We start from the raw sequence: 25997 nt of genomic DNA, 5'->3' as shown, positions 1-25997 counted from the left end.
GAAGGGGAGAAAAAGGTAGAAGGAGAAGTGAATGGGCGGAGTTTGGCGGCCATTTATAACGAGTGCAAATAAACTTTGATTTTCAGAGATGTCGGTGTGTGATTTAAAATATGAAGGGTAGAGCGGGTGAGTTACAACTATCAGCACTAAATAAAAAGTATAAGCGACGGTTAATACGGGTGTAGACTGTCCCTATACTAGACTGTCCCTTTAAAGCACTCAATGCAGACACCTGGTGATTAAATCAGGTATATATGGATCCAAAAGGGGGGAGACCAAGAGGAATTTCACTGACTATCAAGTTAAAATATAACTTTTATTAAACGCAATAAAATGGGAATTTAAAATACTGGGATGTGCAATTAAAATAAAAAGCTAGAAAGGATTGAAATTCAGTTAACTCAGATTGTGTACCCAAAGTTGGAGTATGTAGTATCTTATTAAAGACCACAATAAGTGTATAAAATGGTATCAGTGTGATTGGTGTGAACATAAGCTGAGTACAGTGCTTAAAATATAAATGGATTCTTGGTGTGGTAATGGTGTTACCTATATTAAGCACAATGTACCTAGATGTAGATACTACAAAGAGGGGTGTAACCACCTGTTTGCAATATACATGAAATCTAGTAACAATTCTCTAATGAACCGCTTTTAAGATGTCAAAAATCTTAAGGTATAGAAACAGAGTCAAATACTTATGTCTAGTTAGTATTAGTAGGAGCAGAGTAGAGTTAAGTCACATTTGGTACACAGTAATTTCAAGAGTAAATGTGTACTTATATATTATCTCCAGAGAAATAAAGATATATAGTTTGCTCTGAATACTTAGATTAAACCCTGTGATAGTATCACACTCAAGTAGAGAAAATGAAGGAGCGGTAGTTGTAGTTTTGAACAGACAGTTGAGACTGTACTAGATTATAATTAATTCAACATCTGATATAGTATCTATTGAATTCTATCATGTACTACATATCACAACTCTTGTCACAGGAACACTACAGTGCACATAGGTTCCATTTATTGCACACTAGTGGGCTATTAACTAGTAGTTTCCTCGGGCGGTAGGCACCATAAGTGTAAAAGCTAGGAGCGGTTCAACTGCAGAGTAAACCCTATAACACTTGAGGTTATCAAAATAAATGGTGCCCTTGCCGTTCAATAAAGGTACTAAATCTTAAGTAAGTTACAAGTTCCTATTGCTATTCAGCATATAACAATCCTATCAGTGTGCCCTAACAAACACAGGAGCTCCCAGACTCCTCACCAAAGCCCTAACATGTTTCGCCGTTTACACGACTTTCTCAAAGGGTAAGCCGTGTTACTGTTGCCTTTCTATCATCTTGAACCAGTCTGCCCATTCTCCTCTGACCTCTGACATCAACAAGGCATTGGCTCCCACACAACTGCCGCTCACTGGATATTTTCTCTTTTTTTCTGGGCCATTCTCTATAAACCCTAGAGATGGTTGTGCTTGAAAATCCCAGTAGATCAGCAGTTTTTTAAATACTCAGACCAGCCTGCCGGGCACCAACAACCATGTCACGTTCCAAGTCATTTAAGTCCACTTTCTTCCCCATTCTGATGCTCGGTTTGAACTTCAGCCAGTGATCTTCACCACATCTAGATGCCTAAATGCATTGAGTTGCTGCCATGTAATTGGCTGATTAGCAATTTATGTTACCAAGCAATTGAACAGGTGTACCTAATAAAGTGGCCAGTGAGTGTATATATATATATATATATATATATATATATATATACTGTATATATATATAAACCTAATCCAAGTGCAAAATGTGAGATTAAATATTTAGAGTAATTTAAAATTTGTAGTATATATATATATATATATATATATATATACATGGAAGGGAACTGCACTCCAAGACCGGATCAGGTACACATCCTGTGACTCAGTAACATCCAGCCCTGGGTGCTAAATAGCACTCCAAAAAAGCTGTGATGTCACCAGAGCCACAGGCAGTTAACCCCAGTCCGGAATGGGTGCAACTGGGGTTAACTGCCTGTGGCTCTGGTAACATCAAAGCTTTTTTGGAGTGCTATTTAGCACCCAGGGCTGGATGTTACTGAGTCACAGGATGTGTACCTGATCCGGTCTTGGAGTGCAGTTCCCTTCCATGTTTTGTATTTTCTATGGGTGATTACAGCCACCTGTGCACCCCTTCTTTGTTCTCAGTTTGTTTAGCTTTGTGAGCTCGCATGATGGTGTGCCTGTGTTAGGGACTCAGGCTAATGAAAGGACCTTGATGTGGTGCCTGAGCTTTCCCATTTGGCCAGATGCGGTGACTAACCTTTCCAGTTGTGATTTTATCTTAGCTGTGAGCTAGCTGGTGAGTGCTGGGTGTTTCTATGTGTTATATATATATATATATATATATATACACACGTATCATTCATAAAAAGTACATAAAAATACCTAGGTGGATGCTTTCATACTATCTGTGCGGTCAAAATTTCATAAACAAAAGATAGAATTGTATTGGTAATAATAGTAAATATAAATAATAAAAGTATCACTAGAAGACAATAATGGCAGCACGATATTCAATATCTTATCAACAATATATTATCAATATGCAGAAATGTAAAAGTTTTAGTCTTTAAATTAAAGTCAGAGTTATGTAAAATGTATTTATCACAGTTCTTGTGATAAGTATCCGGAGTGATTCAGGTTGACATATAACACAATGTATCCCGTAATAGGCTTTATGTTCTACTTACATCCAGGCACCTCAATCGTATGAGGTAAGTGTGTAGCACGTTGTAAAAACCAAAATGGGACTGTTTCCAGATTTCACCCTCTCAGTACCCCTCCAGGCTTTCTATCAGACAAGGGGCCCAGGACTCTCCTTGGAGTTTGAATGTGTCAGAGGTCTTTTCCACTCATCCGGTTGTTCCAAAGTATAGGATGAAATAAAGAGAAAAATATTGCGTAACTCTGTTATAAGCACTTTTTATTTCCAATGCAGAGTACTACTTACACATTTAAACCTCAGTCACTATGAGGTATCACACAGACGTTTCAATAAATTGATAAGCTGTAATATGCACTTAAAACATCTTTAAAAGTACAGAGTCTTTCATTACTGGGTAGCGTATAAAAAGAGCTATCCTTCAAAAACACCGGTAGTATTAGAAAATAGCCTCACAAGTAAGCTATACGTAAAAACAATATAATGAACTAAAAGCAAATAAGGGAGTGAGCAGCCAGAACAACACCCTTCTATGCCTGACGCGTTTCAAAGCTATAGAAAGCTTTTTCATCAGAGGCGATTGTTGTATCAATGTTCCGGCTCCTTTTTAAAGCTCCCGCCAATCGCGTGGAGGGGGTTTGTGTCCCAAAAGCTGCTCACTGATTGGCCTATTATCGTTGTACCTCTATAAGCTGTTATTTCAGTAAAATTAAGAGAGATTCCTTATCAATTTGTTGTTATTTTCTCTAGTTTGGAAAAATGACACAACGTATTGTAAATACAATTCCTATACTAGATTGTCAGCTAATTTTTATATATACATTTGTTCTATAAAACATACTTAACACCAGCTGTTTGTATTATAGATTCTGTAAATTACGATTCAATTTCATATTTCTATTGAATTAGTTATTAAAATGTTCTACCTCGATTGTTTGTTGTTAATACAATACCGCTATGTAAATTGGGGAGTTTGTACAAAAGTGTGATAAAAGAACTTTATGTTATGAGCAATTTGATGTTGGGGAGACACTATATGGAATTATAAGAATGCCACTATATCAATGTCTTTATTTAAACCCCCTGGTGCCAGGGTATTTAAATAACTTATCCAAAACGTCTCCCTTTGTCTTATTTTTTTAACACGATCACCCCCATTTTTGTCAGGCGGGATAAATTCTAATACTGTTCCTTTTAGACATTTAGGGTTTTTATTGTGAAATTTACAATAGTGGTCTGACAAATTATGGCCTTTGAAGCCATTTTCAATGTTTTTAATATATTCTAGTAGCCTTGTTTTGTAGATTCTTTTAGATCTCCCTATGTATTGGAGGCCACAGCTACATTCAAGTAGATAAACAATGAATTCACTTTTATAATTTGTTAAATGATTCATTTTACATTCTTTATTGTTGGATTTGGACTTGATTAAATGGGTTGGCTTGTTGCCACTATATGCATGTATGCAACCTTCACAATTCTTTCTATTACAATTGTACTTACCTCATATGATTGAGGTGCCCGGATGTAAGTAGAACATAAAGCCTATTACGGGATACATTGTGTTATATGTCAACCTGAATCACTCCGGATACTGGACTAAATAACAAGAACTGCGATAAATACATTTTACATAACTCTGACTTTAATTTAAAGACTAAAACTTTTACATTTCTGCATATTGATAATATATTGTTGATAAGATATTGAATATCGTGCTGCCATTATTGTCTTCTAGTGATACTTTTATTATTTATATTTACTATTATTACCAATACAATTCTATCTTTTGTTTATGAAATTTTGACCGCACAGATAGTATGAAAGCATCCACCTAGGTATTTTTATGTACTTTTTACGAATGATCCGTATATATATATATATATATATATACTAAAAATTTAAAATTACTCTAAATATTTAATCTCACATTTTGCACTTGGATTAGGTTTAGCGCTGTGAAGTGTGCACTAATCTTGTTACAAATATACTATTACACTGATAGGCAGGGTTGAGGGTTCACCCTGTCAGTCTTTATTTGCAAACATACAGCAGCTTCACTATTGTATTGAGTTCCTTAGCGCCTTCCAGTGGTGCCTGTGTTTTTTCACAGTAACCACTCTCTAAAAATCTTATGTACACATATATATATATATATATATATATATATATATATATATATATATATTGAAGCATTTAATTTTAAGCAACTTTCTAATTTACTCCTATTATCAATTTTTCTTCGTTCTTTTGGTATCTTTATTTGAAAAGCAGGAATGTAAGCTTAGGAGGCAGCGCATTTTTGGTTCAGCATCCTGGGTAGTACTTGCTGATTGGTGGCTAAATGTATCCACCAATCAGCAAGCACTACCCAAGCTTACATTCCTGCTTTTTAAATAAAAATACCAAGAGAATGAAGAAAATTTGGTAATAGGAGTAAATTAGGAAGTTGCTTAAAATTGCATGCTCGATCTGAATCATGAAAGAAAAAATGTGGGTTTCATATCCCGTTACTTAGATGAAAACAAGAAAAAGCACATTTATGCAATATTAATTTTTTAAAAAGGTTTTAACTATGTATTTACTATAAATATGTGTCATTCCAGTGTTCTGAAAAATGTTTTATGTATTTATAAACATATAGATAGATAGATAGATAGATAGATAGATAGATAGATAGATAGATAGATAGATAGATAGATACTGTACAACAAAACCATTTATTTATGAATAAAGAGAACATATTACGTTATGTGAAGAACATTGGAATGTGAAATATTCATATTTCTCTTGTAAGATGTATCTAGTCCACAGATTCATCCTTTACTTGTGGGATATTCTCCTTCCCAACAGGAAGTGGCAAAGAGAGCACACAGCAGAGCTGTCCATATAGCTCCCCCTCTAGCTCCACCCCCCAGTCATTCTCTTTGCCGGCTCTAAGCAATCGGAAGGGTAAAGTGAATGTGGTGGAAAAAATGTAGTTTTTATTTTCTACAAGCAAGAGTTTGTTATTTTAAATGGTACCGGTGTGTACCATTTACTCTCTAGCAGAAAGGAGATGAAGATTTCTGCAGGGAGGAAGATGATTTTAGCATGTTGTAACTAAAATCCACTGCTGTTCCCACAAAGGACTGAGGAGTGCAAGAAAACTTCAGTTGGGGGAACGGTTTGCACGTTAGGCTGCAATAAGGTATGTTCAGTCATTTATTTCTAGACAAGACTGTGATAATGCTAGAAAAGACTGATAATATCCCCATGAGGGAAGGGTAAGCTGTATTCAGAGACTAAGTATGGAATTTCAAGCTTACATAACAGGGCTAGTTTATGCTGGTTGACACTACTTTCTTGGCAAACGGTTTTTATTGAACATATGGTTTTTTTGAGACACTTTGAAGGTTCCTTTGGGTTTCTTTCAGGGGTTGTTACCCACATGGCTATTATTAAAACACTCGGGAGTGTTTCTTTAGGCCTCACAAGCACCGTAGTGAGGTGGGAGGGGCCTAATTTCACGTCTCAGATGCGCAGTTATATTTGACTAGAAGTTCAGGCTGTTTCAAATGGAGGGTCCGGCTGCAGTTTGATGGCCTATAAAAAGCTTTTTCCCCACAAATCTGGTTCCTAAGGGCAGGTAGGGCCACAGCAGAGCTGTGGCAAGGTGCTGAACATTTTTTAACCGTTTTTTTGGCTTACTGTCGATCCGGTTTGGGCATTAAGGGGTTAATCGTTTTTATTGCTAGTGGTGCAATCTTACTAATGCTTTAGGTACATACTGTAAAAATTTCGAAAAGTTTGCTGCATTTTTTCACTGTTTTGCAAAATTGTGTACCTTTTTTATCTCTTAAAGACACAGTAACGTTTTTTTCAAAGTGTGTTTTTACTTGATTAAAGTGATTTTCAAGCCTGCTTGTTTTACTACTAGTCTGTTAAACATGTCTGACACCAAGGAAAATCCTTGTTCAATGTGTTTAGAAGCCATGGTGGAACCCCCTCTCAGAATGTGTCCCACTTGTACTGATATGTCTATACACTTTAAAGAACATATTGTTGCACTTAAAAATGTGGTCCAAGATGACTCTCAGACAGAAGGTAACGAGGTTAGGCCGTCAACCTCTCCTCAAGTGTCACAACTAGTTACGCCCGCTCAAGCGACGCCTAGCATCTCTAGTGCGTCTAACTCTTTTACCTTGCAAGACTTGGCGGCAGTTATGAATAATACCCTCTCAGAGTTCTTATCTAAACTGCCCGTGTTACCTGCAAAGCGTGATAGCTCTGTTTTAAGAACAGATACTGAGCATTCTGACGCTTTAGTAGCTGTATCCGATATACCCTCGCAATGCTCTGAAGTTAGGGGTGAGGGATGTACTGTCTGAGGGAGAAATTTCCGATTCAGGAAAGGTTTCTCCTCAGACAGATTCAGATATGTCGGCTTTTAAATTTAAACTAGAACACCTCCGCTTATTGCTCAGGGAGGTATTAGTTACTCTGGATGACTGCGACCCTATGGTGGTTCTAGAGAAATTGTGTAAAATGGACAAGTACCTAGAAGTTCCTGTTTACACTGATGTGTTCCGGTCCCTAAGAGAATTGCGGATATTGTTACTAGGGAGTGGGATAGACCAGGTATTCCCTTCATTTCTCCTCCTGTTTTTAAGAAAATGTTCCCCATATCTGACCCCATGCGGGACTCGTGGCAGACGGTCCCTAAGGTGGAGGGGGCCATTTCTTCACTTGCTAAACGCACAACCATACCAATTGAAGAAAGTTGTGCTTTCAAAGACCCTATGGATAAAAAATTAGAGGGTTTACTTAAGAAAAATTTTGTTCAACAAGGTTTTCTTCTCCAACCCATTGCGTGCATTGTTCCTGCAACTACTGCAGCTGCTTTCTGGTTCGAGGCGCTGGAAGAAGCGCTCCAGGCAGAGACCTCATATGAGGATATTATGGACAGAATTCAGGCTCTTAAGCTGGCTAATTCTTTTATCACAGATGCCGCTTTACAACTAGCTAAGTTAGCGGCAAAGAATTCAGGTTTCGCCATTTTAGCGCGCAGGGCACTATGGCTAAAGTCCTGGTCGGCCGATGTGTCGTCAAAATCCACCCTCTTCGGGCCTGAATTGAAAGAGATTATTTCAGATCTTCAAGATAAAGAACAAACAAGATAATTTTCGTTCCTTTCAGAATTTCAGGAGCGGTCTCGCTTCATCCTCCCCTGCTTCAAAGTTAGAGGGTACCGCTTCCCAACCCAGGTCAGCCTGGAAACCTTACCAGGGCTGGAACAAGGGTAAACAGGCCAGGAAGCCTGCAGCTGCCTCCAAGACAGCATGAACGGGTAGCCCCAGATCCGGGACCGGATCTAGTAGGGGGCAGACTCTCTCTCTTGGCTCAGGCCTGGGCAAGAGATGTACACGTTCCCTGGGCCTTAGAGATTGTATCCCAGGGATATCTTCTAGAATTCAAGGACTCCCCTCCAAGGGGAAGGTTCCACATTTCTCATCTGTCTACAGACCAGACAAAGAATGAGGCGTTCTTACGCTGTGTAGAAGACCTACATACAATGGGAGTAATCCGCCCAGTTCCAATTGCGGAACAGGGGCTGGGTTTTTTACTCAAACCTGTTTGTGGTTCCCAAGAAAGAAGGAACTTTTAGAAATCCTGGATCTCAAAATTCTAAACAAATTCCTCAGAGTCCCATCATTCAAGATGGAGACCATTCGGACAATCTTACCAATGATTCAGGAGGGTCAATATATGACCACCGTGGATTTAAAGGATGCGTATCTGCACATTCCTATCCACAAAGATCATCACCAGTTTCTCAGGTTCGCCTTTCTGGACAAGCATTACCAGTTTGTGGCTCTTCCTTTCGGGTTGGCCACTGCTCCCAGAATTTTCACAAAGGTGCTAGGGTCCCTCCTAGCGGTTCTAAGACCGCGGGGCATATCAGTGGCCCCTTATCTAGACGACATCTTAATTCAGGCGTCGACTTTCCAAAGAGCTAAGTCTCACACGGAAATTGTATTGGCCTTTCTGAGGTCTCACGGGTAGAAGGTGAACATCAAAAAGAGTTCTCTCTCCCCCCCTCACAAGAGTTTCCTTCCTAGGAACTCTGATAGACTCGGTAGAAATGAAAATATTTCTGATGGAGGTCAGAAAGTTAAAACTCTTAACCACTTGCCGAGCCCTTCATTCCATTCCTCGGCCATCTGTAGCTCAGTGCATGGAGACAATCGGACTAATGGTAGCGGCAATGGACATAGTCCCTTTTGCACGGATACACCTCAGACCACTGCAACTATGCATGCTCAAACAGTGGAATGGGGATTATGCAGATTTGTCTCCTCAAATACAGCTGGACCAGGGGACCAGAGATTCTCTTCTCTGGTGGTTGTCTCAGGATCACCTGTCTCAGGGAATGTGTTTCCGCAGACCAGAGTGGATCATCGTAACGACCGACGCCAGTCTATTGGGCTGGGGTGCCGTCTGGGACCCCCTGAAAGCTCAGGGCTTATGGTCTCGGGAAGAAGCTCTTCTCCCGATAAACATTCTGGAACTGAGGGCGATATTCAACGCGCTTCAGGCATGGCCTCAGCTAGCTGCTGCCAAATTCATCAGATTTCAGTCGGACAACATCACGACTGTAGCTTACGTCAATCATCAAGGGGGAACAAGGATTTCCCTAGCAATGACGGAAGTAACCAAAATATTCAGGTGGACGGAGGATCACTCCTACCATCTCTCAGCAATTCACATCCCAGGAGTAGACAACTGGGAAGCGGATTTTCTAAGTCGTCAGACTTTTCACCCGGGGGAGTGGGAACTCCACCCGGAGGTATTTGCCCAGCTGACTCAGCTATGGGGCACTCCAGAATTGGATCTGATGGCGTCCCGTCAGAACACCAAACTTCCTCTTTACGGGTCCAGGTCCCGGGATCCCCAGGCGGTGCTGATAGATGCTCTAGCAGCGCCTTGGTCCTTCAATCTGGCCTATGTTTTTCCACCATTTCCTCTCCTCCCTCGCCTGGTTGCCAGAATCAAGCAGGAGAGGGCTTCTGTGATTCTGATAGCGCCTGCGTGGCCACGCAGGACCTGGTATGCAGACCTAGTGGACATGTCATCTGTCCCACCATGGACACTACCAATGAGGCAGGACCTTCTAATACAAGGTCCTTTTAAGCATCCAAATCTAATTTCTCTGCGTCTGACTGCTTGGAGATTGAACGCCTAATTCTATCAAAGCGTGGTTTCTCTGAGTCGGTTATTGATACCCTGATTCAGGCTAGAAAGCCTGTCACCAGGAAAATCTACCATAAGATTTGGCGAAAATATCTTTTTTGGTGTGAATCCAAGGGTTACTCATGGAGTAAGATTAGGATTCCCAGGATATTGTCCTTTCTCCAAGAAGGATTGGAGAAAGGATTATCAGCTAGTTCCTTAAAAGGACAGATATCTTCTTTGTCTATTCTTTTACACAAACGTCTGGCAGAGGTACCAGACGTTCAAGCGTTTAGTCAGGCTTTAGTCAGAATCAAGCCTGTTTATAGACCTGTGGCTCCGCCATGGAGTCTGAATTTAGTTTTTTCAGTTCTGCAAGGGGTTCCGTTGGAACCTTTACATTCCATCGATATTAAGCTTTTATCTTGGAAAGTTTTGTTTTTGGTAGCTATCTCTTCTGCTCGAAGAGTTTCAGAGTTATCTGCTTTACAGTGTGATTCACCTTACCTGGTTTTCCATGCAGATAAGGTAGTTTTGCGTACCAAACCCGGTTTTCTTCCTAAGGTTGTGTCTAATAAGAATATTAACCAGGAAATTGTTGTTCCTTCTCTGTGTTCTAATCCTTCTTCGAAGAAGGAACGTCTGTTACACAATCTTGATGTTGTTCGTGCTTTAAAGTTCTATTTACAAGCAACTAAGGATTTCAGACAAACACCTTCATTGTTTGTTATCTATTCTGGTAAGAGGAGAGGTCAGAAGGCGACTGCTACCTCTCTTTCCTTTTGGCTGAAAAGCATCATCCGTTTGGCCTATGAGACTGCTGGCCAGCAGCCTCCCGAAACAATTACTGCTCATTCTACCAGAGCAGTGGCTTCCACATGGGCTTTTAAAAGATGAGGCTTCTGTTGAACAGATTTGTAAGGCGGCAACTTGGTCTTCGCTTCATACTTTTTCCAAATTTTACAAATTTGATACTTTTTCTTCTTCGGAGGCTATTTTTGGGAGAAAGGTTCTACAAGCAGTGGTGCCTTCCGTTTAAGGTACCTGTCTTGTCCCTCCCTTCATCCGTGTCCTAAAGCTTTGGTATTGGTATCCCACAAGTAAAGGATGAATCGTGGACTCGATACATCTTACAAGAGAAAACAGAATTTATGCTTACCTGATAAATTACTTTCTCTTGTGATGTATCGAGTCCACGGCCCGCCCTGGCTATTAAGTCAGGTAGCTTTTTTGTTTAAACTACAGTCACCACTGCACCCTATGGTTTCTCCTTTTTCTTCCTAACCTTCGGTCGAATGACTGGGGGGTGGAGCTAGAGGGGGAGCTATATGGACAGCTCTGCTGTGTGCTCTCTTTGCCACTTCCTGTTGGGAAGGAGAATATCCCACAAGTAAAGGATGAATCCGTGGACTCGATACATCACAAGAGAAAGTAATTTATCAGGTAAGCATAAATTCTGTTTTTTATGTCAGGTTAGAGCAAATGAGAATATGCGATCGACTTTGCGTGAGAGTGGGGTGCTTTTTTCCACTTTTTTCTCCATTGACTACTATGGGGGAATACGTGAACGTGCTTGAGATATTCTAAGTTCAGATTTTTGCGCCGGTTAGTGCAAGAGTGAAAACAGTTTACTTTCAACGCAACTAGTGCGAAAACTAGTTCTAGCGCAATTAACGCTTGAGCGGGAGCATTAATTAGCGCTCCACTTGTAGTCTGGCCCTTTGACTTTTATGTGCACAGATTTTTAGCTACCTGTAGTAGTTGTTAACATACAGTGTCCTTTACATCTACTAATGAAAACATGTAACACACATTTAATAAAGTTCTATGAATCATAAAAGATGTTGCCCCTTATGTTTTATATATACAGTAGGTACCTATAAATATGAATATAAAGTATATGAAATTGAACAACTTGGTATCCTTTGTTGAAAAGCATACATAGGGAGGCCCAAAAGCTGCATTACACTACTGGGAGGTTCCTGCTGATTGGTGGCCGCACATACGCCTCTTATCATTGGCTCATTGTTGTTCCTTCGACAAAGGATACTAAGAGGAAAAAGAAAATTAAAAATTGAAGATAAATAGGAAACATTTTATATCTTGAAAAAAATATTATGCCTTTTCTTTAACAAACATCAAATAGTCAAATAAATGTGTGGAAGGTGATGAAGAGTTAATCAAGTTTTTGTTCAACAGCTATTTGTTCCAGATGAAGATAAGACCATCTTAGGAAGAAATGTTAATAAGCAGGTCTTCGATAGTCTGGCTACTGCAATTCTTCAGCTTTGTTCAAGAATTTGTGCAAGCCTCACATCTAGTCATCCAGGAGGAAGCAGTCAAGTGGATTCACAGAAAACAAAACAAGAAGCCAAAACCAAATTGTCACCAGCAGAAGCCTTCGATGTACGGGTACAAGATGTTATCAGGTGAGCATGTATAGATTATGAATCTTTCAGCTCATTGTCCAAATAATAGTTAAAAGTAACTCACTTTTATCCACAGTAGAGATGTTCTGCTTTAGTTTCTACTAACACAATAACTACCACATGTTGGAATGCAGTCCCAATGAATATTCGTACTGATAACTAGATATCTTACAAATATATTATTAATGTACTATTATACTCATATTTATGTGTGTACATTTCACTTTGCTCTTTATTACCTCTGATCATCATTATTGTGTATACATGATTGTGTGTCTGCATGCACATATCTTAAAAATTAATAAAGTTTACCTTGTTTTGGCTAAAGGTAAACGTTTTATTCCATTGAGGTCAATTGTTTAAAGGGACACTCAAGTCAAAATTGAACTTTCATGATTCAGATAGAACATGCAATTTTAAACAACTTTCGAATTTACTTCCATTAACAAAATGTGAACAGTCTGTTTATATTTACACTTTTTGAGTCACCAGCTCCTAATGAGCATGTGCAAGAATTCACAGAATATACATATATGCATTTGTGATTGGCTGATGGCTGTCATGTGGTACAGGAGGAGTGGAAATAGACATAACTTTGAAATTTGTCATAAAAATTCTACTATCCATTTGAAGTTCAGAGTGCTATTGCATTGCCTTTTTATCATGCATTTGTTTATTATGAAAATCTACTGTATTTACTGGTCCTTTAAGTAGATTGTAATATTTTTTGTAAACTAATGTATTGAGCAAGTTGTTGCATTGTGTAAGTTTTTAAGATCTTGGAGACCACAAGACAAATCAAGAGAAAGCTTATGTCCTGTCCTGAAAGCTTATGTAATGCAATATATTAATCTATAAATAGGGTAATCCGCAAAAATAATGAATTTATGGACAACCACCTTGTGGTAAGACGGTGGTTTGTATCTTTATCTTTATATTAACAGCATTTTATTCAATATTTAATCCAGTTACACCGTGAATCTGGGGCTAATCGAAAAGTTGGGCAGCTGTTTCCTTTCTATACAAGATCCGCTTGATGAAAACCCCAAAATCTCTGCATTCCTCCGAGGAGCTACAGGCCTTTTACAGGAATTATGCAGGCTTTGCATGTCTCTTACTGGAAGGTATGGGGGTTGTAGCAACTTATTTTTAAACCTATGTATGAAAGTAGATTCATAGTTCTTCTGGTAAAATAATAAATATCTTGATAATTACAAATGCATTCAGGAGATAACAAAACCAAAATCACAACAGACATGCAGTTTACAACACCTGAGTAGCTAAGAAGCTACAGTCTGCAACCACTAGCTTGCTCCACCACAATCATTTTTAAAGTGACCTCATCCACAGTTAAAGGGATACTAAACCCAAGTTTTTTCACACCACTGTAATCATAATGTTACCACACCCGCATTGTTATAGCCAGTAAACAGCCACACAATGTTATATTTGTTTCTAATTTATTTTTTTGGGGGGGGGTTAAATCAATAAGTAAATTTGTGGTTTCTTGTACCCCTTTAACCAATGCAGTTTAAATGTGTGTGCTTTGTCAGTACTGCAGACTCAAGCACACTTAGTTGGGGGCAACTTTCTAAAATCCATATGCCATAGGATTGTGGAATCTAGAAAAAGCCAAGCTTCATACAATCATTCTAGATTTTTTTTCACTATTGCATTGCAGTTTCAATAATGGTGTTAGAAGGGTTATTGAGCTTAGTTCTCTACCATTTATTTTGTTTATGTGTATGTCTGATGTCTGTACACAATATGGAACAAACTGAATCTGTCCCCACTAAAACCAATGTTAGCACATTAGAGGAATCATTTACTGATTTACTGATACATACATTATATGTGTTTTGCAAGTCTGTTACACTATGTCAGGTCAATACATTCTGTTAGAGCTGTTTACCTCCAATTGTGTATGCAAATCAGCCGCAGCCTTCTACTTTCTCTAAGGAATTATGTACTATTTATCTTTCTCAGGAGGCTCCTACTCACTTTACCCCTGAGTGTAAGAATAGCTAGCAAGGCTATGGCAACATATTTCGTTGCTATTCTTATTGAGTTTCATACTCTTTTTAAACTCTCTGCTGATAAGGTACTATATGCTGTATGTACAGAGAGGTAATCACTTATTCCTAAGGGTTCTGATTTGATAACACCCTCTATGCAGGTATTTTTGCAAAGACCTTTAGGCAGCAGTACACCTCAGCACCTTCTTAGGTGATCTATTCTACAGTGTACCCAATTTACTAAAATATGTGCAATTGTACTGAACATAATTACATACGGTACCATTATCATTTATTATAAATATCTCTGCTATCAATACTTGTATATAAGTCCATAAAGCATTGTACTCCCATCATTGTCAGATAGTTTTTTTTATGTCAGTCTGTATTTTCTATACTGTTGTACATTTTATGCTCTTTGGAATGTTATTTGCAGTTATGTACTTTATTTACTGTTATTTTTCACTATTGTTATATGCACATCTCTAGAAGCTGCTTATGTTTATTGCATGTGCAACAGCATACATAATGATTTTTTACATAGGCAGAACTTCTCTATAATTCATGCGCGAGCGATATCGGGTTTTCGCGTTTATTTGTGCCAAGTTAACTTGCATTCTTATTTAAAGTTGAAAGTAAATGCGAACGCGTAAGCACAATCGCAGATTACGCTAGAATCCTTACGTGACCTCAGAGGTCTGGTTAACTGTTTTGCGAAACAAAAAAGTGCCACAAAACACATAAAATTACACTACAAAGTACAGTTGCACTCATAATAACACATCTAATAAAAATGAATTAAAATAATATTCCACAAAAAATGTTTTAAAGGCTCAAAGGTATGAGATCACAAGTGTTAAAAAAAAAAAAGGCCACCACTCTTTATATAAAAAAATATACTATGGAATGGAGAGTGGAATAAACAGTAGAAAATTTGATAATATTAATGTGGTGCAAACCCTGAAAAACACATTTTTTTACTTACTTAGAAGGAAAAAAGAGAATAGATATATATATCCTCTTAAAAAGACAGGGATTTCAGCACTCAATAAATATATACATTAATAACGGCATCATACCAAAAAAGTTCAAATTATTAATAATAATTTATTTAGGCTTGTGTCCACTTAAGTGCATAGATTCAGCAAACAAATCTCCCAACAGATGCATCCATTATAGTAATTTATTTGTCCATAAATATATCAAAGGCACATATGTTGTATAGCACAATAGACAATAGATTAAAAAAGCATGGCCATCTTATAACCAATAGACATAGATAAATCTGCAAATCTTAGAACACTAGATGCAACACCTCAACTAGAGGGTATCTGCTACCTTAGTAAATCAATGAGGATCCATGCAATTGCGTTGTTACATAAATAAATCAATCAAGGCAACACCTCTCTCAGAGGATGACCCAGTTATTTCTAACTGGTAAAGTGTCAACATGAGAAAATACCTGAGGATGTATGCATGATGAAAATAGCATTAAAGAGTTTAAACAGCGTGATTTGTAACAGAAGCATTAATCAGTAGTGCTTACTAGATGAACAACACCCAAACCAGAGGATAGCACCACTCTTTACAAGAAGGTCCAGGCTATCATGGTAGTTAATAGGGATCTATGTTCATTCTCCAGTAAGTACAAACAAATTTGAAGGCGTACAGTATAAACGCAATGCCTTAAACCATATACTAAAAAACTCACACTTGGCAAACTGTGCATTCAAAATATGATACAAATAGAAATTAAAAATAGGAGGATGGATACTGACATACATAATACAAGTCTGACATTAACATACATAACCATAGACACTAGCCATAGTTACCTACTACGAGGAGAAATACTCCTCTTACTCATTGGATTATCAACACTATACCATGTGACCTGGATCAATGTTACACATTATGCTAAGTAACTAATTTGGCTAATATTTAACAGGGGAATACTTTGCAATCATCAACTGCTACAGAGTGAGTAGTATATATAGTGTATTCATAGTGCACAAGGGTCGAACCAGTAACTATAACACCGCCACCAAGGTCTAGGGAGTGTAACGCGGTGAACCACATGAGTCGAAATAATCCATGCCACCCACCGCAACACACTATACTGTAAAAGGGTAGGCATCCCGCCAAAAGGCGTAAAGCCACCCTCACAGTTCCCATCCACAACCTGCAGGTGCTAAAGTCCTAGCCAGCACATGTAAACACTACCTAACACTAAACTTAATACCATATCATATGAAAGCACCAAAGTCCGGTGGAGAGTTGAGTCCATTAGGGTGCATTGTCCCCAGTCGGAACATCCATTCTGCTTCTCTTCTTAGTAGTAGTTTATTCCTATCACCTCCACATGTTAACTTTGGAATATGGTCAATGAGGATAAACTTGATAGCGGATACCGCATGCTTTGCGGTCGAATATGGCCCCATCGTATGCCAATTTGTTTATGGCAGGTTTTGAGAACCGCTATTTATGGTGTCACAATGTCCTTCAACTGATTTTCTACAAGAGGTACATCGATGACATCTTAATGATCTGGAGAGGGAGCCCTGACAGTCTGCAGGAGTGGTTCCAAAAATTTAACAGCACTGACACTACGGTCAGGTTCAAGATGTAATTTAGTGAACATCACATTGAGTTTTTTCGATTTGATGATTACTAAGGAACTGACCAGGCTTGAGACAACGTTGTACTCTAAGCCAACTGATCGCAACTCCCTATTGATGGCCCGGAGTTGTCATCCACCATCTTTGGTGAAAGGGATTATTTAATCACAGTATATAAGGGCCATTAGAAACAATTCTAGCAGAGAGAAGGGGGAGTCACAGGTACGAGAGATGCAAAATAGATTTGCCCAAAGAGGCTATCCTTTCACAGTTCTGGAAGCAGTTAAAGAACAGATCAAGGATACCACACAGGATACACTGCTGCTGAAGAAAGACCAATGTCAGGACCTTGACAGAAATGTAATTTGTTTCAACTTCTTTTGCACCCAATACATCTAGGGGTGGACAGTCTATCAGGGAACACTGGCATATTTTACTCTCCGATCCCAAATTAAAATGTGTACAAAATACTCGCCCTTTGGTCGGATACAGACGCAGTACTAACCTCAAGGATCTCTTAGTAATTTCAGATCCGGTCAAGAGTTATACCAAGGAAGAACGTCAAGGCACACACAAGGGATGCTTTCGGTGCCCCAATTACACAACTTGTAATGCTATGATAGCCACTAAAAAGTTTAATCATCCACATGGAAACCAAGTATATACCATCAATCATCCAATTTCCTGCACTACTACTTTTGTAGTTTACTTGATCATCTGTCCATGTGGTCTACACTACATAGGAAAAACTCAAGGGACGATACGCGAAAGAATTGCTTACCATCGAGCTGCGATCAGATCAGCCTTTAAGAAAGGGGAATCCGATCAACCAGTGGCACGCCACAGGCTGACAGCCAAGCATGCGGTATCCGCTATCAAGTTTATCCTCATTGACCATATTCCAAAGTTAACACGTGGAGGTGATAGGAATAAACTACTGCTAAGAAGAGAAGCAGAATGGATGTTCTATTTGTATCATATTTTGAATGCACAGTTTTTCAAGTGTGAGTTTTTTAGTATCCAAGGAATGCACTTATACCCTGTTTATATTACCTGTCTTTTTTTAGTTGCAAATCTACATCATGGCGATATGTTAATAGTTTTGGAACCAATAAAACACATGTTGTTGGGTGAATGCATGCACGGTATTATAGCGGAAGTGACACACGTCTGTGTACACCGGAACCGGAAGTGACGTCACTTCCGGTCAGTAGACATATACAAATAGCGGTTACATGCCGGAACTGTGGTGAGATTAGATTTAGGTAGTTATACCCTGTTTATGTTTTATACAGAATTACATTTTGTTTACTTTTGACACACATTAGAATCAAGAATGTTTGAGTGATTGTTGGCTATTTTGTTTAAATGAGTCGATACCGGTAGTGATTGTGGATGAGAACTTCCAGGGTCACTGGGTCGCACATAGGATATGATGTAATATTGGCGCCTTTTGAGACAGGAAATGGGAGGTTACTGTGTGGTTGTTCACTTATTTAAGCACATGTGTTTGTATGCACTATATGTTCTGAGGAAGGGGAGGTTTACTCCCCGAAACGTCAATAAATTTTGACTCCACGTTTAAAAAAATCCTGGTTTGTCTCTCTCTTTTGATGAAGTTATTTATATATATATATATATGTATATATCTATACATATATATATAATTATATAGATATATAGGTATAGCTATATAGTGTACCAAAATACCATGAATAAATAGAACATATTCTGCTATGTGGAGAACATTTGAATGTGAAATTATCATATTTTTATGTCGGGAAAAGGTTATTGTGCGCGCAATATTCTAACTTCGGCTTTTTGCTTGCATTGGGTTAGCCCATGAGCGATAACTTTTTACTTTCAACTTGTAATAGGAGCGCAACTTCTAGTATAGTTAGCGCGAAAGCAAAAGCGATAAATAGCGCTCCACTCGTAACACAATATTATAATATATGCTTCTCTAGGTATATACCTTTTATGCATATTACTCTGCATGTTTAATTCCAAATGCAGTCGTGCAGGATTTTTCTGAATTTTAGTACAACAGTAGAGATCCTTTAGAGATAAAATCTTTTGGTATCTCTTTTATACCTGGACCAGATTACAAGTGGAGCGGTATTTATCACTCCTTCTAGCGCGCTAGCTCCGCTAGAAGTAAGCTTTTTGCGCACGTCGAGTACAGCGCCTATTACAAGAGGCTAGTAAAATGTTTTTACTTGCGTGCTAACCTAATACACGCAAAATGCCAAAGTTAGAGTATGGCGACCGTGTTAACGTATTACCCCATAGAAGTCAAAGGAGCAAAAATAGTGGGGGGGACCCTACTCAAGCGCAAACCCATTCGCATATTCTCAAGTGTGCTAACCTGACATGAAAATATTAATATTTCACATTACAATGTTCTTCACATAGCAGAATATATTCTATGTATTCTTAAATACATATTTCTACATAAATCTGGTGGTATTTTGGTACAATATATATATATATATATATATATATATATATATATATATATATATATATATATATATATATATATATATATATATATATATATATACATATATATATATATATAGATATAGATATATACAGATATATATAGGAATCTCTATTTAAAAATACTTAGAACATATTTCCCTATGTGCATAACATTGGAATTTGAAATATTTGCAGGACATACAAAACTAATTAAATATGAATATTGCATAAATATGCTTTTACATGTTTTCCTCTACTTGTAAGCCAATGCAGTGGTCTGTAGCAGTGGGTTGGGTCTGTATTAATTAGTGTGTCACTGAGCAATATTTATGATGAGCCGTTTGATTGGCTGTGATGTCTGTGATGTCTTTACAGACGCAGTACTAACTACTATAAGAATAATGATCTGGGCTACACTAACACATTGTATAGCCCAATTCAGGCTGGAAGCCCTTTAATGACTAATGCATACTGGTTACTCGCCTTGATAGCGATATCGTAATTATCCCCAATGCATATCACTTACAATGTCTGTTTAGCCATTGTTTGAGCTTGGCTAATAACAATGCACCTTAAACACAGGGGTGCTTACTTATCTCTGCAAGGCAGGATCATAAGATCATTTTCTTGATACAATACATGACTGACTAGAAAACTGCGTTACTGTTATAAGGAGGTTTGAGACTCAATATTAGTTTTGACACCCTGTGACAATGTATTGTGCTTCTGATCACCACCTAAATCCCAGGTTTTATGACTAAGATATTGCTTAAGGGCTCATGTGTGTTTTAATATATTTCAAGGTGTTTTACTCTGCTGTACACACATTTGTTATGTTGTTTGTGTGAATTGCTGTAAATATCCCCATTGTTACAGCCTCACTTTCGAGTGGCTTCTAACAACGGGGGAGGAGTTTTAACTTTAAATTCTTACTTTTTTGGTTGTTCTGTTTGGTCTGAGGAAGGGGATTTTGTCTTTGAAATGTCACCAGCATTAAAGCTTGACATTCCGTGAGAGCGGTCTTTTCCTTTTTATGTTTTACCAATAGTACACGTGTACCTCCAAGGCAGAACATGCTGTGATCTGAGATGTCATCACAGAAAATGCAGCTGGTCTGCAGAAAGAATGGGACACGTGCAGGAACTGTTTGCGTTTTTGCTTTGCAGTACTACTCCACATTAGACTGTTTGCTCTGTCTACACTGTGTAAAGTGCTGTTTGAGGAGAACAGTTAAGTATGGAGCAGCACTGCAAAGCAGCAGCGCATTGATTGGTTATTGGCTCTCAGGGATTTTTTTCAACCCCACCCCCTAGCCTTTCCTGGTCTGCAAAGCTGTAACTTCTGAATGTAAGACATTCTTGTTAGTAATGCACCTTTTTATCACTACATGTTTACTTTATATTTGTGGTGTTAGATCAACAGAAAAGGAAACACATTTATTCAAGAAACATTTTAAAAACTTAACAAAATTTCTTACTTTTTTTTTTTTTTTTGCATCTAATTTGCAATGCATTTTTCAACTGCGGCACTATATTATAAAAATCAAAAAATTGCTTTATTCTCCAGTTAACACATTGAACTGGTGCTTTAGTGTACCTGCCTAATTTAAAATGAAGTTTTATTTTAAAATGACCTGCAGAAATGTCTTCACTAAAAAAAAAATCTCATTGCAGAAAGTGAAGAAAAGTTCTGCATCTGGGACAGACACCCTGGTCGTTGTCCAATTTGTTAGTGAGAGTGCAGACACGCTCACTACAGGCTGTACATTTTGATTTTGAATTGTAGTATCTGTATCCACTAAACTAGAGTTGACAATTTTGGTTCTGTTACAAGAAATAATAGCTTAATACATTTATAAATACATATACACAATTGGCACATACCACCCACATTTTTTTTCTTGTATTTTGAGGATGTCTGAATAAGGCCTTTGACTCTCCAACCTAAATAGTCAAGATTTAACATGATTAAAACAGACATCTTAAACCAGAAGGAGCCAGCAGGCACCTCCTAAATATACTATCAGTCCACAAATGTAAACAGGTCTACACAAACCCAAAAGGAGCCTGGAGCAATGTCCAAGACATTTAGGCTCTGTGGTTATAGTAGCTTCATGTGGTAATGCCGCCTTGGCATGTAAAGATTAAGAAGTATGTAAAGTATTATGTAATGAAAAAAATAAATAGTGGCTGGATGAAAAGCAATACATATCATCTGATACTTGCTTTGTCGTTTGCTTGTTTTGCGTAATTTCTGAATCTTATCCAATATATTTTAATACAAGAAACATATAATTAATGATTTGCTTTCATGCATTCGATTGTCTGAGGAGTTATATGTCAGTAGATAATGATTATCTAGTACAGTAGGCTGATATATGGTAAGAAGTAGTGTGGCACAGAGCATATTCTAGGAAAATTATTTGTATAACTTATAAATGTATTAAAGATAAAAGTTATATTCTGCCCATTTTTATCTGTTGATGAGCAATATAAATACATAAGATGCCGTTTTAATTTGGTACAATGTAGTGATTATATGGAGTGATTGATTAATAAATATTTTTTTATTAACTGTTAATGCTGTGTTAATGTCTGTTTTTTTTGTAGCAAGTCTTGGAACATATTTGATAATTCACAGGATCCCACTGGACTGTCAGTAGCTCTGCAGAACTCAGACCTTGTTGGTGTTCTTCACATGCTTTACTGTGCACTTTTCCATGGTTCGACAAATGACGTAAATAGTTCCGCCCCCAAGGAGACCTTTGAACAAAACACTATCAAAGTGGCAACTCACAGTCTGCGATTTCTCAACAGTTTTGCTAGACTTCATCTCCAAGCTTTCCAGGTAAACATGTGTTTATATGAATTTCACCTTTTCTGAACAGCTTATACTTTTTCAAGTGTGGTACTTTCATTCAGTATGACTATGTTGCAAATTGCAAGTAGAGGACTTGCTTGGTTTTTATGATATCTGCTTCTCGCTTGTTAAGTCTCAACGCAATAAAGAGACAGTGTGCTGTAAAATTGTTTTCACGTTAATGTGTTTCTGATTACTGGCTTCTTTTGGTTTCTTTTTGTATATGAAATAGTTGGTTTTGTTCTTTGAAACCACAGCCCATTGGTGGCTAGATTACGAGTGGAACGGTATTTAGAACTCCTTCTGGCGCATTAACTCCACTAGACGTAAGTTTTTCTCCTGTTAAGTGTGGTCAGTCCACGGGTCATCATTACTTCTGGGATATTAACTCCTCCCCAACAGGAAGTGCAAGAGGATTCACCCAGCAGAGCTGCTATATAGCTCCTCCCCTCTACGTCACACCCAGTCATTCTCTTGCACCCAACTAATAGATAGGATGTGTGAGAGGACTGTGGTGATTATACTTAGTTTTATACCTTCAATCAAAAGTTTGTTATTTTATAACAGCACCGGAGTGTGTTGTTCCTTCTCTGGTAGAATTTGAAGAAGAATCTACCTGAGTTTTTTGTATGATTTTAGCCGTCGTAGTTAAGATCATATTGCTGTTCTCGGCCATCTGAGGAGTGAGGTAAACTTCAGATCAGGGGACAGCGGGCAGGTTAATCTGCAAAGAGGTATGTAGCAGCATATTATTTTCTGACAATGGAATTGACTGAGAAAATTCTGCCATACCGATATAATGTAAGCTCAGCCTTAAATGCAGTAGTAGCAACTGGTATCAGGCTGTCATGTATGTATATTTTACACTTCAGTATTCTGGGGAATGGCACTTCACTGGGATAATACTGTATGCATAAGACTTTAGCCTAATTTGCAGTGACTAGCAACAGGCTTTCTAATGACATTTCATTTATTTGATGTTAAACGTTTTTGCTGGCATGTTAAATCGTTTAATTTTCTGAGGTACTGGGTGAAAAAATGTTTTGGGCACTGTTTTTTTCCACTTGGCAGTCGTTTTATTTAATTTAAGACAGTTTACTGATCTCCCTCACTGTTGTGTGTGAGGGGGAGGGGCCTATTTTGGCGCTTTTGCTACGCATCAAAAAATTCAGTCAGAAGTCTCTTGTCTTCCCTGCATGATCCGGTTCGTCTCTACAGAGCTCAGGGGTCTTCAAAACTTATTTTGAGGGAGGTAATCACTCACAGCAGAGCTGTGAGATTGTAGCTGACTGTGATAAAAAACGTTTATTTCTGTACTTTTTTTCTGCTATCAGGGTTAGTTATCCATTGCTAATGGGGGCAATCCTTTGCTAAAATTGTGTTTTTTACCGGAAAAGATTTGATGTTATAGTTTCTCAGTTTATTATTTCTCAACTGTCATAACCTTTTTCTGTGCTTCTTAAAGGCACAGTACGTTTTCATATTATTTGTAAATTACTTTGAAAAGTATTTCCAAGTTGCTAGTTTATTTGCTAGTGTGTTAAACATGTCTGATTCAGAGGAATATCTCTGTGCTATATGTGCTAAAGCCAAAGTGGAGCCCAATAGAAATTTATGTACTAATTGCATTGATGCTACTTTAAATAAAAGTCAATCTGTACAAATTGAACATATTTCACCAAACAACGAGGGGAGAGTTATGCCGACTAACTCGCCTCACGTGTCAGTACCTGCATCTCCCGCTCGGGAGGTGCGTGATATTGTAGCGCCGAGTACATCAGGGCGGCCATTACAAATCACATTACAGGAAATGGCTAATGTTATGACTGAAGTTTTAGCTAAATTACCAGAACTAAGAGGTAAGCGTGATCACTCTGGGGTGAGAACAGAGTGCGCTGTTGATAATAGGGCCATGTCTGATACTGCGTCACAGTATGCTGAACATGAGGACGGAGAGCTTCAATCAGCAGGTGACGGTTCTGATCCCAATAGAATGGATTCAGACATTTCTAATTTTAAGTTTAAACTCGAAAACCTCCGTGTACTGTTAGGGGAGGTATTAGCAGCTCTAAATGATTGTAACACCGTTGCAATCCCAGAGAAATTATGTAGGCTGGATAGATACTATGCGGTACCGGCGAGTACTGACGTATTTCCTATACCTAAGAGGCTTACAGAGATAATTACTAAGGAGTGGGATAGGCCCGGTGTACCCTTTTCCCCCCCTCCTGTGTTTAGAAAAATGTTTCCAATAGACGCCACCACACGGGACTTATGGCAGACGGTCCCTAAGGTGGAGGGAGCGGTTTCTACTCTGGCTAAGCGTACCACTATCCCGGTGGAGGATAGCTGTGCCTTTTCAGATCCAATGGATAAAAAATTAGAGGGTTACCTTAAGAAAATGTTTGTTCAACAAGGTTTTATATTGCAACCCCTTGCATGTATTGCGTCTGTCACGGCCGCGGCCGCTTTTTGGTCCGAGTCCCTGGAAGAGACTCTTGACTCAATAACTATAGATGAGATTTCAAACAAGCTTAAGACACTTAAGCTAGCTAATTCATTTATTTCGGATGCCGTAGTACATTTAACTAAACTTACGGCTAAGAATTCCGGATTCGCCATTCAGGCACGCAGAGCACTGTGGCTAAAATCCTGGTCAGCTGACGTTACTTCAAAATCTAAATTACTTAACATACCTTTCAAAGGGCAGACCTTATTCGGGCCCGGGTTGAAAGAAATTATCGCTGACATTACAGGAGGTAAAGGCCATGCCCTGCCTCAAGACAGAGCCAAACCTAAGGCTAGACAGTCTAATTTTCGTTCCTTTCGTAATTTCAAAACAGGAGCAGCATCAACTTCCTCTGCACCAAAACAGGAAGGAGCTGTTGCTCGCTACAGACAAGGCTGGAGACCTAACCAGTCCTGGAACAAGGGCAAGCAGGCCAGGAAACCTGCTGCTGCCCCTAAGACAGCATGAATTGAGGGCCCCCGATCCGGGAACGGATCTAGTGGGGGGCAGACTTTCTCTCTTCGCCCAGGCTTGGGCAAGAGATGTCCAGGATCCCTGGGCGTTAGAGATCATATCTCAGGGATACCTTCTGGACTTCAAATCCTCTCCCCCAAAAGGGAGATTTCATCTGTCAAGGTTGTCACAAACCAAATAAAGAAAGAGGCGTTTCTACGCTGTGTACAAGATCTTTTACTAATGGGAGTGATCCATCCGGTTCCGCGGTCGGAACAAGGACAAGGGTTTTACTCAAATCTGTTTGTGGTTCCCAAAAAAGAGGGAACTTTCAGGCCAATCTTGGATTTAAAGATCCTAAACAAATTCCTAAGAGTTCCATCGTTCAAAATGGAGACTATTCGGACAATCTTACCCATGATCCAAAAGGGTCAGTACATGACCACAGTGGATTTAAAGGATGCTTACCTTCACATACCGATTCACAAAGATCATTACCGGTATCTAAGGTTTGCCTTCCTAGACAGGCATTACCAGTTTGTAGCTCTTCCATTCGGATTGGCTACGGCTCCAAGAATCTTCACAAAGGTTCTGGGTGCTCTTCTGGCGGTACTAAGACCGCGAGGAATTCCGGTAGCTCCGTACCTAGACGACATTCTGATACAAGCTTCAAGCTTTCAAACTGCCAAGTCTCA

The 25997-nt window shown here is 38.7% G+C and overlaps 1 protein-coding gene across 1 annotated transcript in view; it reads left to right on the top strand.

Moving 5' to 3' along the window:
• The window catches only part of SCAPER (S-phase cyclin A associated protein in the ER), a 907354-nt gene that overhangs the window by 737978 nt on the left and 143379 nt on the right, over positions 1-25997 (top strand). Inside the window, exons 25-27 of the mRNA XM_053719295.1 lie at positions 12132-12361; positions 13330-13485; positions 22091-22328. Coding sequence (XP_053575270.1) covers positions 12132-12361; positions 13330-13485; positions 22091-22328 — 624 coding nt within the window. The remainder of the gene's footprint in view (positions 1-12131; positions 12362-13329; positions 13486-22090; positions 22329-25997) is intronic.

This window comes from Bombina bombina, chromosome 6, assembly GCF_027579735.1.
Source record: "Bombina bombina isolate aBomBom1 chromosome 6, aBomBom1.pri, whole genome shotgun sequence".
Taxonomy (NCBI): Eukaryota; Metazoa; Chordata; class Amphibia; order Anura; family Bombinatoridae; genus Bombina; species Bombina bombina.
This window is presented reverse-complemented; position numbering and strand designations above follow the sequence as displayed.